This window comes from Condylura cristata, unplaced genomic scaffold, assembly GCF_000260355.1.
Source record: "Condylura cristata isolate star-nosed mole 26May11 unplaced genomic scaffold, ConCri1.0 scaffold00038, whole genome shotgun sequence".
Lineage (NCBI taxonomy): Eukaryota > Metazoa > Chordata > Mammalia > Eulipotyphla > Talpidae > Condylura > Condylura cristata.
The window spans coordinates 9,027,658-9,040,147 of record NW_004567139.1 but is presented as its reverse complement, the minus strand read 5'-3'; the positions used below and the strand labels follow the sequence as shown (position 1 = coordinate 9,040,147).

General features: G+C 58.6%; 2 protein-coding genes across 3 annotated transcripts in view; one reads left to right on the top strand and one right to left on the bottom strand.

The window, feature by feature from the left end:
* The window catches only part of MFSD11 (major facilitator superfamily domain containing 11), a 14,755-nt gene extending 3,393 nt beyond the window's left edge, over positions 1–11,362 (bottom strand). Inside the window, exons 1-12 of one of the 2 annotated variants that reach the window (XM_012733031.1) lie at positions 11,348–11,362; positions 10,901–11,069; positions 10,388–10,443; positions 8,807–8,914; positions 8,217–8,296; positions 8,005–8,101; positions 7,093–7,151; positions 6,525–6,669; positions 5,155–5,195; positions 2,693–2,758; positions 1,479–1,604; positions 238–412 (exon numbers count right to left, since the gene is read on the bottom strand). In XM_012733031.1, coding sequence (XP_012588485.1) covers positions 238–412; positions 1,479–1,604; positions 2,693–2,758; positions 5,155–5,195; positions 6,525–6,669; positions 7,093–7,151; positions 8,005–8,101; positions 8,217–8,296; positions 8,807–8,914; positions 10,388–10,443; positions 10,901–10,996 — 1,049 coding nt within the window. In that variant the 5' untranslated portion in view covers positions 10,997–11,069; positions 11,348–11,362. Of the gene's footprint in view, positions 1–237; positions 413–1,478; positions 1,605–2,692; positions 2,759–5,154; positions 5,196–6,524; positions 6,670–7,092; positions 7,152–8,004; positions 8,102–8,216; positions 8,297–8,806; positions 8,915–10,387; positions 10,444–10,900; positions 11,327–11,347 lie in introns of those variants that run through there. The other variant, XM_012733032.1, reaches the window with a different exon arrangement.
* A 523-nt stretch (positions 11,363–11,885) lies between these two features.
* Positions 11,886–12,490, top strand: part of SRSF2 (serine/arginine-rich splicing factor 2) — a 2,946-nt gene continuing 2,341 nt past the window's right edge. Inside the window, exon 1 of the mRNA XM_012733049.1 lies at positions 11,886–12,489. Coding sequence (XP_012588503.1) covers positions 12,203–12,489 — 287 coding nt within the window. The 5' untranslated portion in view covers positions 11,886–12,202. The remainder of the gene's footprint in view (position 12,490) is intronic.

Below are 12,490 nucleotides of genomic sequence, written 5' to 3'. Positions count from 1 at the left end.
GAGGGCGCGCAACAAAAGTGCCCTGGAGGCACTCAGTGGCCTGCCCAGCTGGCAGATGTCCCCTGCTCCTACTGCAGCCCCCCACTTCTGGACATGTCTCTGCTTAAACGCAGAGATAAATTCACTTCCAATAACGCTGTTTGCTCATCAAAGTCCAAGAAAAAGACTTCCGATCCCTATGTAATGCCGACGCCCAGCCCCGGGTGCAGGTAAGCTGCCGGGAGCCACAGCCCCTACCTGGGCGTGATGTAAGCGCTGCTGTCCGTCCCTTCCGCAGGGGCCACGGGGGCATCCGCCGGCATGTTGAGGAATATCAGGTAAAAGGCCACAAAGTGCGCCAGGACTCCCAGGAGCACGACTGGGTTTCTGCCGAAGCGGTTACTCTTGCTCAGCAGGCCGAAGAGGCCCCCCCCTGCAAAGGCAACGGGCAGACACAGCGCCGTCGCGCTCTCGCGTCTCGGTTGTGAGCCCCAGCACGGGGCAAAGAGCGCCACTCTTGGCTGCTCCCCATCTTCGGGGCCCGCACTCAGCTCCTGCCGGACAGCAGCCTTCAGGCGGCGGCCTCGGTGACTCACGTCCCTGCCTGTACACCCCTGCACCCCTTGTGAGTCACCCCCACGCTCTGCTCTCTGGCCTCCAGCCTGTACGGGATGACGCTGAACGAAGGCGCACACGTGGCCCGTGGGCCGCGGCGTCACTGCAGCGTGGCTGACGAGCTGACGAATCACACCCGCGGCAACGCCCGGCCCATGGAGGGTGAGGCCCAGGAGGAGACCCGCAGGGGAGGCGAACGGACCGGCCCCGCCTGGCACGGGAAATGTCCCCACGCGAGACTTGACCCTGGGGAAAGGCCCGAACCCCTGCCCTGCGCCCCAGAAACCGGGACCGCGCAGCGAGGTGCTGAGCAACCCCGGACCAGCGGTGTCAGGAGCAGCAGGACACTGCTGCTCACTGCGGCTTACTCCACCTGGCCCTGGGGACGGGCAACGTGCGGACACTCAGGCAGGTGCACTGCGCGCCAGGTGTCAGCAATAGGCAGGGCGGAGCCCGGGGGTCAGCATCCCCGCAGCTCTCCGCTCTCCCCAAGAATCTAAGCTCGACACCGGCAGCGACACCCATTTGTTCTGGTCATGGGAGACGTGACTGCACGGAGCCACACGGGGCCCCCGCAGGCGACGCCTCCCTGCTGTCCTCTCTGCTTGGACCGGGCCAGACAGCCCTGTCCACGAGGCCAGCAAGAGCGAGAACCATGCGCTCTCTTACATATGGTTTTGTGGTGAACTATTCGGCAAATGTCTTAAAATTTAGTTGGCTTAGAATAGTGATGACACAAGAACAAGGACATATCCACTTAGGTAAAATAAGCAAGAAAACTAGCAATTCAAAAAAGATGTGAAAATACACTTAACATTTCTACTATGTCTCTAGACACAACTTAATGCCAAAAAAAAAATTTTTTTTTAAATTTTTAGACCTACCTAAAATTTCTCCAATGCCGATGAAAATGCCAGAAAGCCCAATGAGGCCTTTCTCTTCGGTTCCAAATTTATTTACAGCACCGATACAGGTTCCATACACCCCAGAGAAGAAAGTCAACTCCAGACCTGGAGGGCGAACAATCAGACTTAAATCGAGCATGTCACCTCCCGCTCCCAGCTCGCCTTCACAGGCCGCACTCGGGACAGCAGAGAAAAGCTGTCTGGGGCGGGAGTTGGGGGGTGGGGGACCGTTTTGTGCTACTTGACTGATAAACTGGCCAGAGCCGCAGGCCAGGCACTATGTATTTTAGATAAGAACAAACTAGTCCAGTGAGCAAAGGTCTCCCCTGTCGGAAGGGGCCACTCTGAATGGGAGGGCCAAAGTACTGTGCATAACTCGTGACAGGGAGCCCCAAGAGCGCGTGACCCCGAGAGCAGCTCCCCACGAGTGCAGCGACGGACGCCTGCACACACACTTTGGCTTAAGGCATAAGGGTGTCTTAATAAAAACCTTTTACGAGGAAAACAAACTCTAAAGCTTAAGGCAGAAAACGAGGGCACATCAGAGACCTGGTTCCCAATGAAACAAAACCGTAACTGAATTTTAAAGATGCTTCAGATTTATTTCGGTTCTCCTAGAGAGGCCTTTGTACCCAGAAAGCCCTCAAAGGCAAAGTGACCACTGGCTCTGGCAGCGGACCGCGGACCCCCCACTTCCTAAGACCCAAGAGCGCCACCTGTCGCCGCCTGAGGAATCGGCTGGGCCCTGGCCCAGGCCCAGGCCCGGGCGCAGGATGAGTGAGGCCGGCCTTCCTGCCCTGTGTGGAGTTCTTCCACACTGAGTTGGGCTGCGGTTTGCTTTTACCACAGGAATGCTGGGGAAGTGATGCTGGGCTGGTCACGTCTGAGCTGGTCATGAAGGTTTTTTCTGGCCTCTTCTGACCCTTCTGGAAACCTGGACACTAAAAAGTGCCTTGCTGGGTCAGGAGGCAGCAATGGGCAGGAGCCATGACTGCGTGGGGAGACACCCAGCCTGGCACCCCCCACCTCAAAGTAGCAAATATCAACCAGCTCCCATTCCAGCCCAGCCACTCTCTAACAGGCCGGAGACCAGCCGGAGGGCAACTCCGCTGGGCCCAAAACCGAGACTGGACACGCTGCCGCCTGGGCCCTCCGGCCAGACACAGCCAGAGCCAGGCCCGCAGCGCCATTACCTGTGTACGCCGTCGTGACACTAAGCAGCAGCATCTCCTTGGTGACACATAACTTAAGAGACTTTTCTGTAAAAAAGCAAACAGTTGGCAGTATCAGCATTTACCGTGAGTTTGATTAATCGAGCCAAAGCCACACCCACACCCACACCCACACCCACACCCACACCCACACCCCCTCCCCCCGTCCGAGCCCCTCAGGGGAAGGCGAAGGCGAAGGCCGGTGCCGAGTGTGCTCCGCCAGACGCTAGTCCGGGGCAGGCTTTGCCCCACGCCTTCTCCAGCACTTACAAAGACAGCATGAAGTGGACCAAGCAAAACGGATTACTTCCAGGCTTGAGAAAAGGCCAGGGGCCCGGGGCACGAGCCGCCCTAAGGTGCGGCGCAGTGCGGCTCTGGGCCTGGACTCGGGCAGGACGAGCAGAGCTGGGCCGCCGCGTCTGGAGCGGCTCGCTGTCCGCGCCTGAGGACAGGAAGGTCCGCGCTCGGGCTGCCGGTCACCTGGATGTTCGCTTTCACACTGCTGGACTGCCGTGCGATGGCCATGCACTGACAGCCCCACAGTTTAACTGTCCTTCTGAACCGCCCGTCTGGTAAGGTACGGACCATGACGCTGGCACGCCACACGACAGACCAGGCTTCAGTTCTCATTTGACTACCAGCTGTAAAACTTGCAAAGGTCAGGGCATTCTGTCCGAAATCCCTGAATTTCTCCACATGCAGCACACGACTCACTCACTGAAACGCAGCAAGACTGCACACTTGTGGGAAAACGTGAGCCTACAGCGTTTAAAAAAGCATCTTTAAAGGAAGTGCCACACTGGCACAGCAAGGTGTCTCTGAGTCCGTTCGCCTCCAGACCGCCAATGTCACCAGACACACACCGAGTGCTGTCGGGAGCACCTGTCACCCGTCGCCCCAGCACAGAGACGGCCCCGCAGCAAGAGGGGCCCTAGTGGGAACTCTGCCCTCGGGGTGACACGGTGAGTCACCGTGGGGTCCTACGTGGCAACCGATGGTCCACTCTGGCCATGGAAGAGGCTGCTGGGGGGGAACGAGAAGTGGGAGAGGCAGGGTGCACGGCAGACATCTGCACCTTCCCCTCAAATTTTCTGTAAACTTAAAACTGCTTTGAAAAATGAAGAAACCCACCATAACCTACTGGCAGAAGCTGAAAGCTCGACTTAAAAGTCCGATGGAAACAAGCCCCAGCAGCCAATCCTGAAGGACTAACACTTTCCAACTGTAAGCTCACAACACACAGCGTGTTACTGGCAGAGGACAAAGGGACCCAGCAATAAGCCCTCAATCTGCAGCGGGCTGACGGCCAGCAGTCACTGGGGAGAAGCCTTCTCAGCCAACGAGGCTGCGGCGCCGGGCACCCGTGGGGGGAGCGGCGGAGTCCTGCCTCGCCACAGAGCCAGAGGACCCCTGAGCAAGGCCCAGGTCCTTCAGGAGGACCTGAGGCCAGGAAATCTTGGAAGGAAACAAGGCCGAAATCTCATGGCCCGGGATCAAGCGAAGTGTCGTAGGACTCCAAATGCACACACAGCTACAGGAAAAAGCCAGGCACGTCAGACTCGATGGAAAACTAAAAACCTTCCTGCTTCACAAGATCCGACCAGGAAGTAAAAAGTCAACCTGAAGACCGGGAAGAGCCCTGCAGGTCATACAGAGCACGCACCTCTGCTGGGACGACTCACCCACAAGGGAGAAGCAGTCCACCTTCAAGACGGTGTGCGGCCAGGGGCCACAGAAACCCGCTCACCAGCCTCCCGGGACGTGCAGCCAAAACGAGGATGCCCAGCCTGACTCTGCGAGGCGGCCTCGTGCCGAGGCCAGAGGAGAGCTGGAGAATAGCAACAGCCCCGGCAGGCACGTGACGGCACGGCCACCCAGACACGGGCCCAGGCCTCGGAGTTCCAGCACGAGGTGGCATGCGGTCCAGCAACCCCACGACTGGTGGACCTGTGACCACTGTTCAGAGAGGGGCTATTCCCAAGACGTAAAAGCAGCAACAGAGCAAGCTTCCTACCAGGAAGACCTCTCCTGTGTCCCCCTGCTCCCCTCGGCAGTGGACCTCGTCCATCTGCCTGTTCTGCTCCCCCCTCTGTCTCTAGGTGAGTCCTCTCACCCCCTGCACCTCTGGCCTGTACTGTGCCAGCCAACACTCAAAGGAGGGTTGGGCTGGAAGAACGCTCAACGCAGGGCACGCCAGGGCTGGAGCCAGCGCGGGGAGGACGGCGGGCCAGGCACAGCGGCCTTCCTCCGCGGAGGCCCGACCGACTCGTCTCTGCGGGGCTCCTGACCGCCCCTTGCGCCCACCCCCACAGAGCCACTTATGGGGAAGACAAAGGCGTTTCAGGGCGGCTCACACGGGTCAGTCCAGTTACCAGGGAAAAGGGGAAAGCAGCTGCAGAAGCTTCCCTGAACCGTTCTGGAGTCCAGGCACAGAAGACACTTACTGAACGCGTCGACTGCCTTTGTCATGTTGTTCTGGGGGGACCTGATGAGGGAAAAGAAAAAGGAGGTTTTACTCTAAAAACTGAAACCACAACGAAACTGTCACGTTTTCACATAGGTCTGTGGAAGCCTGTCCTCATGTCCTCCACAGGCCGGACACGGGCTTCCGGCCCCGGCGCCCATCTAGAACACTGGGGAGGGTGCGATGCTCTACGGGAATAAGCGGGGACGAGCAGAGCTCGGGAAGACACAAAAGGTGCCGAGCTGGACATGTGGAGCGGCCGACTGTACGCGTGTGAGCTCCAGCTGTGAGAAGTCCCCCGGGTCTCGCCTCCTCTCAGGAGACAGTGAGCCCCGGGGGTGCATGAACTCTGTACCCTGCAGGTACTTAACCTGCCAGACGACACCTGGAACACACCAGACGCTCAAACCTAAGGGAGAAGGGGAGAGAGGCCACTGGCCAGGAGCTGCAGGCTGAGCGTGCGGCGGGGAGGGCAGGGCGCGCTGCCCGTCACCTCAGACCAGCCGCTGAGCAGATCCTCCACCAGGGCCGGGCCCCGCAGCAGCCCGCAGCAGCCCCGCTCCCAGGGCTTCTCCGCACCGCCAGGCCCCGGGGGCCTCGCCTGTTGCTGTCTCCCCTTTCCCGGCCTCTCCGCACTTAACCTTGACTCCCCGACACGTGCCTCGTCTACCAGATCCTCTGAACACGTTCCAGGACCGGAGGGCCCCACTGTGTTCATGCCACACCCCTCAGGCCGAGGAGGGACCTGGTGTGGCAGGGGAGCTCCTGTGGGCCAGTGGAAGAGGCCCACCGGCTGGGCCTCTCCTTCCAGACCCGCCAAGTGCCAGGCGAGGAGCCCGTGGCCTGCGAATTCACCTTCCCAGACTCCCCCGGTATCAGTTTCCCCATAGAAAATAGGTGATGTGTCCCGTGTGTGAGCACGTTATCCACATGCACGGCTCGCTTTGCGTTCTGGCGTGGGCAGCACGTGCACACATGTGCTCAGGCCGGAGAGGGGCAAAGGCCTGTCCACTTAAGTGCATGAACTCCTGCATATCCCAACACGGCGTGCAGCTGAGCCGCAGGGAGAGACAGGCTGAGAAGCTCGCGCCTACCGGAGCTACCCTCAGTGGCACCCGGGACCCCGCGCCAACCCCTCTGAACCTTTTCCGCTCCCTCCCTCCTCTGTCTACCTCTCTTTACCTCCCCCTCCCCCTCGCTTCACCATCTTTCTCCTCTTATTTTCAGACCTCAGCCTCCTGTTCGTCCAATGTCGGGTGTAAGTTAGCACTATACAGGGGTCGGGGACTTCTACACTGGCCTCATCCCCAACACACTTGGCAATAAAAAGGAAGGTTTCCAACTGCTTACTCGCTGACTTCCATGTCCTGGTCATCAGAAGGGTCATCATCTCCCAGGACGCTTTCAGAATCCGGCTTCCGAATGAGAAAGAAAAGCACTGTCCCCACAAGGCTGATGACTGTCAGGGCGATAAACACGGTTCTTCGGTCACTGTCTAGGGAGGGAAAGGAGGACGTGAGCGCTCGGGCCCCACAGGCAATTCCAGAGCTAACACTTTCACAGAAAGAGCATCTGAAGCTGTGAAACACTTCCTCGTTGGAGCCTTCCTTTACTGCATCAGGGAAAACCCAGAAGGAAACACATGAGACACCTCAGCCTGTCTTTCAGTTAGAAAATATTTAGAAGCTGAGAAAGACCAGCAGCCTGAGGCCGCGGGCGGCAGTCCCCACACGGCCCTCTCGGAGGCCGCGGACTGAGCACGTGCTGTCGTCGTCGTCTGAAGAGACGTCAGAGAAGGTCACTGAGAGTGACGTCTCGGAGGATCTGCGGTCCCGAAGCACAGCGTGAGCAGGCGGTAACCTGCGTGTGGGTGTATCGCGCTGGCAGGTGTGAGCGAGGCGAAGAGAAGAAGCCGAACCTGAGATCTGAGTTTTCCCTCGCCACGCGAAGTAGATGTAGAGGTTTCCAAAGAACAAGCTGGGGAGAGAAGGGCGAAGAGGCTGCCGTCAAATTGTGCTCATATGCTGCAAGACAGTTTTTCGTTACTTGTCAGACAGCGTGTTACTCTCCCGCTGCCCTAGGGCATCCTGAAGGTACCAGCTCACCCTGGCGGTGAGAGACTGAACTGACCCAGATGGAATTCACGTCTCCCCACATGACAGTAACCTGACTCAGAACTGCCCTTCCAAGGAGACCTGACTCACTATGAAGCATGTGATTTGCGGGCACTCTGGCAGTGACCCCTGGGAAGCTAACTCACACGGTGTCTGAATCCAGTATTTTGAAAAAACCCTCGACCTGGTTCCCTGCGCCTAACCGATACCTTATTTAGCAAGCTCTCGACAAGGGCTCCCTCACTCAGCTGCGGGAGCCGAACCCTCGAGCCGAACCACGTGCGTTGTGAAGACTTCCTGCACCATATTTTAGGCGACCGTCACGAGGACAGCTCCTCAGGACATGTCCCACGACAGACTACTGCTGCTTTTCACTTAAGGAATGCATCACAAGGGGCATCAGTCAGGGCTGACGGGCCAGCCTCACGCTGACACGCTCACCTGGCAGGGGCCAGAAGGCAGCACAGCCCATGGGCAGAAAGGCCACACCGGAAGCCAAATGGACTTCACCGGGGCCAGTCGGCTCCGCAGCAGGCGGGCTGCAGACCTCGACGGCCCCCGCGGCAGAGGAGATGCCAGCCGCGTGTGGCTCGTGGCACTTTCCACCAATGACTCCCAAGTGCCAGAAGCCACCAACCCGCAGCTGCGCGGCCAGGCTCTGCCATGGCAGCTGAGTTTTCGGTGGGACCAAAAGACGGGGCGCAAAGGGTCGGTACCTGGACTGCAGGAGGGCCCAGAAAATGCCGCTGTTTCTTCCAATCGTGAGCTCGTCGGAGTTCATCGTCAGGCAGCTCCCTTGGGCCGTCCAGAGCACTAGGAGCCAGACCGAAGGCTTAGTGAGGGAGCCAGTGACTGGGCCTCACGCCCGAGCACATACACGCTCTCACAGATAAGCCCCAAGAAGACAAAATAAGCACCCCACACTCACCGGCAGCAGCGATTCCGATGAAAACGGAGGCAGTGTAGAAGGACCACGTGAAAGGCTGGATAAAAACGGCAATGTACATGCTAAAATATAACGGGTCAACGGATTACAGTCACAATACCTGAAGCAGAAGCCGCCATGCCTGCTGGGGTCAGTGCTGAGGGCTCGCTTCTTTTCAAATTCACCCTGCGCGGGCCCCCACCCCCGCGTAAAGAAATGAAGGCGACTCGCTCAGCTCTCGCTCTACGTTTTCAGATCTGCAACTGGGACACCGAATGGGCGCTCTGCCGCTGGCCTTTCAGCAGTGGCTGGGCTGTCACTGTCCAGCCCAGGAGAAAGGGTCGGTTTTATTTAAGTCCCCACTGGTCTGCTTTATGTAAAGGAGGTTGGTTCATGGAAAGTTCTTTCCAGCTCATGGACAGAGGTTTTCCAATAATATCATTACTAAAAGTAACAAGAGCAAACGCCCATGCGTCCCACGAGGCTCCGAGTGTCCAGGCCCCTCGGGCCATGCTCCGTCCACCCAGCCCGGGCTGAGCCAGCTTGTCCCATACCTCCCAAGACTCCGAGTGGCCCAAGGCAGCACCACTCACCTGTAAAACAAGCCGCTGGCGAGCATGGACAGCTGGGGGCCCACGATGGCGACCACGGATGGCGTGATGAGGTTGGAGGCAGAGAACACCCCGTAAATGATGGCCATGCTGCACGCGGGCGCAAGGGGGACACACAAACTCTTCAGGCACTTCGGTCTCAAAGGTCACTTTCCCCAATCAACTTAGCCCACGATTTTCGCATTTATCATTCTGGGTTCAACCTTAGTAATTGCTCCACAGCCTGAACGTCCCATTCGGGACCTCGCCTGTCCGGAATGCTGACGTTCTTTCAGCTGCTGGCTTGGTCAGGATGGCTTTTAGGGACTGATGATTGACTGTGGCAGCGAACAATCAAGCACTGGGAGGCAAGTACTTTGCTACATATTTTTAGTCCAACAGTTCCATGAAGAAGGGACTGCTTCACCCTCGTTTTACAAAAGGAAATACTGAGGGCTGAACAGCTCGCCCAAACCCCACCTGCACATGGTGGGGGTGCAGCCCGCTCCGCCCCTCAGCCCTGGCGCAGTCCGCTCCGAGCCCCTCCTGGGCCAGGCTGCTCTCCAAACAGCCCGCAACTCATGGCAACTTCCCTGCTACACATGACGCCACAGAGGCAGAACTTTCCTGACTCGGAACTGATTCAACGCACTTGAACATTATCCATTATCACACCCAACCTTGGTACATGGCTCTTACAGCAAAATGTGACTAGAAGCATTTCGCGCATTCCGACTTAACTGACTAGCTACTACGCATAGAAGTTTAAAGTAAACAAGCTGTGGGCTTTATGACTCTCAATGACAAATGTCCTCTCACTGGCTCTTCAGAATGCACAGAAAGATGCAGCGCTACTGAAAGGCGGTCAGAGGAGAACCCTGCCAGATGGTACTAATCATTTGGGAACACGGACATTTACCTCGCTTGACTTGCAAATGTCATACACAAAGTCAGTCTTAGGATACATAAACGCAAGAACCAAAAAAGAAGAACTGGGGAGAAAGGCGGGGTGTTGGCCATGATCTACTATCTCATCACAAAAAAATTAAGAAACTCGCTTAATGAGTTTCTTGTGAGTAATGTATATGTTATTGAAGTGGAACGTGTACATGTGAATATATGCATGGATGCATTACATTCCCAGAGTCGACCACAACATACTAAGGACTTGGAAAGTTCCTGATGATAATATATCAATCAGCATGAAGTTACAAACATTTTAAGAACCATACAAACATTGTGTTTAGGATTGGGAAGATATAATTACGACAATGTCTGGGTATTTATTAAAAGCCAGGCACTGGGCCAAGCATTTTACAAGCATTATCGAGCAATGAAATCAAGCCCTCAGAAGCCCATGATAACCTGACAATTAAACTGTAAAGCCAGGATTCAAGGGTGGCGTCCAATTCTACATAAAATCTGAAACTCTTCCATCACCCTTATCGTTTAATCTCTCCCAGAGAGAGAGAGGGAGGGAGGGAGACCAATCCCTCGATGGCAAGATCTTATTGCCCGTGATTCTGATGGGATTTAAGCAACTGCTACTGAATGTCAAATAAACCCAATTTTGAAACACAGTACCTGGTATATCCACTGCCATGAAAATCCGTGCTGTTTAAGCTCCTGATGACAGTTTGCTGCGTGGAAGAGAAAACTGATCAACAGAAACGTTTCGTGATCTCTCCTGGAAAGTTTGACGCAAATACTCAGCCTAACGTGAAAACTGAGGCTGCGCAACACTGAGGTCATGGGGCTAAGGAAACCGACGGCAGGAGGCCCTGGCGACCCCGACCCGACCCGGGCTGGGGACCGGCAGGGCTGCTCCAGCTGGGTCGGTCCCCTTAACTCTCCGCGTGCTGATGAAGAGCAGATCCAAACACGAAACAAACAGACCCCAAATCAAATGAGAGAAAACACGGAAATGGCCAGCACCCCATCCATTAAGAAGGAATGTCTGACACATGAAGTCAACCCTAGCGATAAAAGACAAGGGAGCGGTGAGGAAACAGGCGCAGCCTAAGCCCGCCGAGGTATTTTTAACCCCTCACTGCCATTTTGCGAGGCAGCCTGGGCGGGGCCGAGCTCCCGACTCACCTCCACGTTTCCACAGGTTTGAAAGGCGGTGAACATGAACATGAAGGCAACGCCTAAAATGATGATGTTGTAGAGCTTCTTAGACTCCGGGGACATTGTGGCTCAACCCTGCCTGAGGTCGGCAGCAGCCCGGCACTCGGCTGTCCTCGGGGCGAACCCACTGCCAGTCCTGGGGGGAAGAGAGGAGGTGAGCGGCGGCGGCAGGTCCGGCGGCCGCAGCCCAGCTGTCAACTTGCAGCTCTGGGAGGAGAATCCCGGGTTTGGGGTGAGCGCCTGTCCCGCGCCAGTCAGGGCACTCCTCGGTTACGACTCGAGGAGGGAAGGGCCCAACACCCGGAGAAACGCCGAGGAGGCAGCGGCCCCAGGATAGGGGCCCGCGAGGGGCGCGGGGGGGCCAAGGGCGAGCCGCTGCAGCAGCGGGCACGGCCCCGCCCGCCCCGGACTCACCGCGGGTCAGGCGAAGGGTCACCTGACCGCAGCCCCGGCCGCCGAGCCTGCCGGGAAATGTAGTCCCGGGCGGCCTACGCCGCGCAGGCGCGCCGCAGAACGCCCCGCGCCGTGAGGCTGTGCGCGCGGCCGAGGCCGCGCCGCGAAGGAGCGCGGGAAGAGGAAACCGAGGGAGGAGGACTGGCAGGGACGTGGTCGGGTCGGGGACGCCGGGGACACCAAAACCAAGGAAACGCGGGACAGCGCCCCTCCCGGAGGCGGGACTGAAGGGCGAGCCGAAAAGCCGCGTGGAGCTCGCACATTGGCACGGAAAGGGAGGCGGGGCTCGGGAGGGGAGCGCCGCCTCTTCCTCCTACCCCCGCGGACGCGCTCGCTGCACGACCGGAAAGAGCGTTTCGCGGGCTTTCCAACTGCCCTCAGATTCCGCTCCCCCCCTCCCAGCAGCCGTGACTCCGCGCTTTTCGGCCCGCCCGCCAAGCTCTGCGCAAGCGCGCCGGACAGGGGCGGGGCCCGCGGCCGCGACGTAATGGGAAGGGGTGGGCCGAGCCAATCAGAGGATTCATTTCCGGGTGGCGCGGGCGCCATTTTGTGAGGAGAGCTATAAATAGGCGCGGGGGCCGCCCTCCCACCCAGTCGTTTCTCTGGTGGAGCTGGCCGTCCGTCTCAGCCGCCCGAGCTTCTCCGTCCGGCCTTTCCGCGACGCTTCCACGCGGAAGCCAACTGCCACTGAAGCGGCGCGGCGTCGAGCCGAGCCAGCCTGAGGCGGCCGCCGCCGCTTCCGCAGCCGAGCGCGCGGCCCTCCCAGGGCGTTAGTCTGTCGGCGCGCCGCGGGCCTCGGGCCGCCTCTCCAGGGCCATGAGCTACGGCCGCCCGCCCCCCGATGTGGAGGGCATGACCTCCCTCAAGGTGGACAACCTGACCTACCGCACCTCGCCCGACACGCTGAGGCGCGTGTTCGAGAAGTACGGGCGCGTCGGCGACGTGTACATCCCGCGGGACCGCTACACCAAGGAGTCCCGCGGCTTCGCCTTCGTGCGCTTCCACGACAAGCGCGACGCGGAGGACGCCATGGACGCCATGGACGGGGCCGTGCTGGACGGCCGCGAGCTGCGCGTGCAGATGGCGCGCTACGGCCGCCCGCCC